Source organism: Alexandromys fortis, unplaced genomic scaffold (assembly GCF_014885135.2).
Source record: "Alexandromys fortis isolate MF-2015 unplaced genomic scaffold, M_Fortis_MF-2015_v1.1 scaffold_10, whole genome shotgun sequence".
Taxonomy (NCBI): domain Eukaryota; kingdom Metazoa; phylum Chordata; class Mammalia; order Rodentia; family Cricetidae; genus Alexandromys; species Alexandromys fortis.
In genome coordinates, this window is record NW_026067895.1 from 5,914,094 (window position 1) to 5,919,849 (window position 5,756).

Sequence of the window (5,756 nt, forward strand, 5' to 3'; positions counted from 1 at the left end):
GAGAGAGAGAGAGAGAGAGAGAGAGAGAGAGAGAGAGAGAGAGAGAGAGAGAGAGATTTCTTAACTTTGGAATCCTAAGATAGGTAACAGAAGTAGGCATGAAACTTTTCAGGAGGCAAAATAACGAGAGTCCCTCAGGACTAGCCCAGCCTAATCATCTGCTCTCCCTGGCTGCAGATTTCCAAGCCTGAGTCAGGATTTTTCTCTTGTGTCTCTAAATATTTAGCAGTTAACAATGGCATGTTTTTTTCTAACAAGAGCAAGCCTGCCTGGAGAAATAAACAACTGCTATTTCTATTTCAAAATAAGAAAAATAATTCAATTCCATTCAGGGGATTTGGCAGCAGCTTCCATTCAAGGTCCAGAGTTAAGTCCTCCAACCTTAACACTGTCAACAAACATATAGCCATATTTCCCTGTTCCACTGTGCTATTTTGAGAGAGAGAGAGAGCCAGAGAGAGAACTCCCCATGTGCCTGGCTCCTTCTAATAAGTTCCTCTGTTTTCTCACCATAAATACTCACTGCACAGACTTAATAGACCTGAGCAGCTCAGTCTGCTTCACTGCACTCTGGCACAAGAACCATTCACATAGAGTGAAATCCTTTTCCTTTGGATGTGTGTCTTATGAGAAAATGCCTGATATGGCTTAGAATCACCACTGAATCAGGTCACTTGCTTTGCAAGCTTTTTGTCTTTCTGTCTGCAAAGAAGTCCCAATTGACCATGCTTTAACCAAGACCCCAGGGAAAGCCCCACCTGCAAGTGTCTTTCTTACCTTGGTATACTGAATCTTCAAGTCACTCAGCGGGGCAGGGATTTCAGGTTGTGCAGGGGAAGACATTGCTGGTTTGGCTCCTGGAACACTGGTGACAGGCTCAGCAGTCTGGTTCTGTTAAAGCACTTGCTCCTTTTTAGACTCTGCATGCACTAAGGGTCATTTGCATATTAGGATATGATTGGATGGGCAGACTCAGAGCAGGCCAGAAAGAACACTACTCTCTTGTAACAGCTAAGGCTGGCAGGGAGACTTTGCCTTTAAATGTGAGTCCTTAAAGGAACCTGCACTTCAGCCCTGAAGTTCCACCTGGAGACTGCTCACTATTTACAGATGAATTAATTCACCAGGCCAAACCTGTGCTAAGAGAATACTTGACCAGGAGCTCTGGACACTCGAAGCCAGTTATCATTTTCTAAGTTTTTCATGACTTTTTAGGTTATCATGTAACGTTCCTTTCTCGGATAGACTGGGAAACAGGGAATTTGTGAAGTAAAGAAGATAAGGTTCTGTTGTCAATAGCAGCTGGGGGAGAGGACAGTTGTAGAATATTATTTTAAGATGTATTACATTTGTTTATGCCTTGAAACATTTGGTTTTTTTTCTTAATTTATTAGATTTTTTAAAAAGTCCCAATCCAAGTTCCCACTCCTGCCCCTCCTCCCATTTCCTCCACACTTCCTTCCACCCCACCCCCATCTAATGCTCAGAGAGGGTTGGGCACTTTGGGGAAGGTTCAAAGCCCTCCCTGCTATGTGTTGGCTGAGCTAGGTGTACGTCCAAAGAGATCAGAATCCCAAAAAGTCACTACATGCAGTAGGGATAAGTCCTGGTGCCACTGCCAGTGACATTTGTGTATAGGAAGTCTACTGATTTTTTTGAGTTGATCTTGTATTCTGCCACATCACTGAAGGTATTTATCAGCTGTAGGAGTTCTCTGATAGAGTTTTGGAGTCACTTATATGCACTATCATATCATCTGCAAATAACAAAAGTTTGACTTCTTTTTTTCCAACTTGAATCCCCTTGATCTCCTTTTGTTGTTTTATTGCTATTGCTAAAACTTCAAGAACCATATTGAAGAGATATGGAGAGAGTGGACAGCCTTGCTTTGTTCCTGATTTTAGTAGAATTGCTTGAGTTTCTCTTCATTTAATTTGATGTTGGCTGTCGATTTGCTGTAAGGTCAGGTTGCCTCCGCATGGGATCCTAGGACGGCTCTAATCTGAGGGTAAAGATTCACATGCTGGCAGTTCCAGTCATGTCTCTTCATTGTTCTGCATTAATTCTACTTTTCTTGTCCTAATTGCCTATAATTTCTTAGCTCTAACTTTCCATCTCAATTCTAATTCCAATTCTGTGTTACACACTCTGCTTCAATTCATTCCTGTTCTTATTACTCTGCACTCTTTTTTCTTCTTCATTTTCCTACATTTTTATCCTTCTACATTCTTTCTCTTCCAATCTTATTTCTTCTCCATTACAAACTCCCAGGCAGATATACATACATACATACATATATACACACACACATATCCCTCCATTCATTAACAACTTGTTAGTAAAAAAAAAAAGCTACAAGGAAAATTCTCAGGGACACAGGCAATTTATGAAGATATGTAGTAAACTTATCAATTAGTTTGTAGCTAACCATCCCTCCAGCTGTGGGGAGGTTCCTGCCATCACTTAAATGGGCCTCTAAAAAAAGATACAAATGGAGAACACTAAACCATTGAAAAAAGTAAGGAAGATGAAAAGAATATGTGCATTGTTTAACATTTCTCAAGAGTGATTAATAATAAATATCTGGACATGGTTAGTCAATTAATAGCACTTTTTATCACCTGAATCCCAGGACTTAAACAAAAACAATTATTCTATTGCATCAAAAGCTGGAATAGATTGTTAATTGCTATTCTGAATCAGAGCAGGAAGGTGTCGTTGACGGAACCTTAGGTCAACATAGGTGCTATTGATGCCTTGAAGGACTATGACATAACAAGGACAGACACCTACAATATCAACCTAATTTGTCATAAATCTACGAAGAACTTAAATCTAACAAGGCTAGATACCTGCGATTCTGCTGTGTGAAAGTCCCCCTGTGATCACCCCACAAGGATTTCTAATTGACCAATAATACTGTCAATGAGTTAAATATAGAGAAAAGGCTCCCAAGAGTTTTTGTTTTCTGTTTTTTTTTTTTTTTTTTTTTTGGTCTGTTTTTTTTTTTTTTTTATTGTAGTGTGGGACAAAGATCTGACTTTTTTTTTTTTTTTTTTTTTGCCAGAATTACACACTTTGGGGAAAAAGTCATCCTGCTGACAAAACACAGGAAGACTGTGCCCAACATATGAGGCATACATTGCTTTAGAGTCCCAAAGCTGGGTTAGAGGAGGAGTATCTTATCACACAAGAGAACTCACAGTTAGAGACAGCCAACCACTCAAAAGGCAGCATTTTTTACAGGCCATGCCTTATGTGAATTTATCATCCATTAGATGTGTAAATCTCTGGTGGGTTGGCCTTCTAAATGTCAGCTGATCTTCTGTGTAACCTTGTGGATCTCATGATTTTATGTTGTGTTTGTTTAACTCTGTGAAGCTATGTTATTTTGCCTGTCTAAAACACCTGATTGGTCTAATAAAGAGCTAAACATCCAATTGCAAGGCAGGAGAAAGGATAGGTGGGGCTGACAGTTGGGGAAAGTAAATGGGAGAAATCTGGGAGATTGAGAAGAAAGAGAGGGAGAAGTACAGCATCAGGGTCCGGCCATTCAGCTACACAGCAAGCCACCGAATAAGAATTAGAGAAAGGTGTAGACACCAATACAGAACGACTTCCCACATCATAGGAAAGATCAGCTTGGTGTCTCCACATGAGTAGGTACACACATGGAAATTACGTTGAACCTTTTATTCATGGCAAGCCTTTCTTATGGATCAAGTAGGAAATATTTTCGTCTTTCTGCGACATGTCGATTCTGTTGTAACTTAGTCTATGCTCATAAAAAGGAACAATAGACAATACATAAATAAATGTGTGATTATGTTTTTATATAGAATTTTATTTATTTATTTTTTAAAATAAAACAAACTATCTTTTTTTCATTGTACATATCAATTCAAGTTCCCACTCCCTTCCTACCTCCTATTCCTTCCACATACCCTCCCATCCCACCCCCATCCAATCCTCTGAGAAGGTAAGGCGCATTGCTTTGGGGAAGGACCAAGGCCCTCCATACTATATCTAGGCTGAACAAGGTATACATCCAAAGAAAACAGGTTCTCAAAAAGGCTAGTACATACAGTAGGAATAAATCCTCGTGCCACTGCCAGTGGCCCCTCAGTCTGCCCCAGCCATACAACTCTCAACAACATTCAAAGGGACTAGTTTGGTCCTATGCTTATCCCTTCCCAGTCTGGCTGGAGTTAGTGATCTCTCCTTAGCTCAGGTAGACTGTTTCAGTGGGTGTACCCATCATAGTCCTGACCTCTTTGCTCATATTCTCATTCTTCCCACCCTCCAACTAGACTTTGGAGCTCAGTCCAGTGCTCCAAAGCGGGTCTCTTCGTCTGTTCCACCAGTTGCTGGATGAAGGTTACTATGATGATATTGAAGATAGTCATCAGCTTATGCTGGAGAGGATGGGAAATAAAAGGAACACTCATCAATTGCTGGTGGGAATGCAAACTTGAACAACCACTTTGGAAATCTATATGGGGGTTTCTCAGAAAATTGGGAATCAACCTACCTCAGGATCCAGCAATATAATTCTTGGGCATATACCGAAAAGATGCTTAATCATACTAAAAAGACATTTGTTCAACCATGTTCATAGAAGCATTATTTGTAATAGACAAAACTAGAAACAACCTAGATGCCCTTCAACCGAAGAATGGATAAAAAAAAATGTGGCACATTTACATGCTAGAGATAAAAAAAATATTGTAAGTAAACAATGACATCTTGAATTTTTGCATGCAAATGGATGAAATTAGACAGTCAATGGACCTGGACTTCACAGAGTTTATCCTAATTTGTGAAGAAAGGGGAGTGAAGGAAGACTGGTAGGGTCTATTCTGACCTTGTGCTCAATATTCAATTCTCTTACCCCTGTATTCCATATCAAGTGTTCATGAAGTATCTGGGGGAACTATCTCCTTAAATAAAGTCCTTTCTTATAGCTTGGTCTAAATACGCAAATGCAACACTATCTTTGAAAATATCCATTTCCTTAGTTTTCTCTTAAGGGTAAATTTTTACCTTAGGAAAGAAACTTCCTATCAATAATAGTCCAAGATCAGGTTTTCATACAGAGTAGAGAAAGGTATGTTAAAGTAATGAACACATTTATTTTAATTAAGGACTTTAGTAACAAACTAACATGACCCCAATCATTACATGTAGACAAAGCAATTTGAGTGTAACATTGCTCAAGGCTGGGTAAGGTTTTCTCACTAAGCAATTGTCCCTGCTATCAGACATTGTAAAGGTCAAGCAAACAGGTCCCCACCCCTTCCTTTCACAAAGTGCTGTGTCATTGTGATACCTGATCACAGAATGACTCATCCTCTGCTTCACTGCTCACTATGCCAGCAAGGGAAAATCACCAGCTACCTCATTCTGGACCTTGAAGCAAAGACTGTTCAAGGAAAGCTGAAAGCTTCTTAGTCTTAAATATTTTTAACAAGGCAAATGAAAATGTTATGTGCACACGGATATGGCTATGGGCATAAACTGCCCACCTTACATTAAGCCGAGAGTATCCTCTGCAGTTGTTACTGAACCATTCACAGAAGTATGACTTACTGTTCTCATGCTGTGATAGCACCCATGACAAAAGCACCTGGAGACAAAAGGGTTTCTCTTGACTCCAGCTTCCTTCTCATTCAGGAAGTAGTGACTAATGCTGCTTCTGTTCCCCTCCCTCCTTTATCCCCTCTTCCAAATAGCATGTTCATTGCCTTCCTATAGAG

The 5,756-nt window shown here is 39.9% G+C and overlaps 1 protein-coding gene across 1 annotated transcript in view; it reads right to left on the reverse strand.

Moving 5' to 3' along the window:
* The window catches only part of LOC126510784 (aldehyde dehydrogenase, cytosolic 1-like), a 32,929-nt gene extending 32,024 nt beyond the window's left edge, over positions 1–905 (reverse strand). The window contains exon 1 of the mRNA XM_050157494.1: positions 778–905. Within this exon, the coding sequence (XP_050013451.1) occupies positions 778–843 (66 nt within the window). The 5' untranslated portion in view covers positions 844–905. The remainder of the gene's footprint in view (positions 1–777) is intronic.
* Positions 906–5,756: the final 4,851 nt, after the last annotated feature.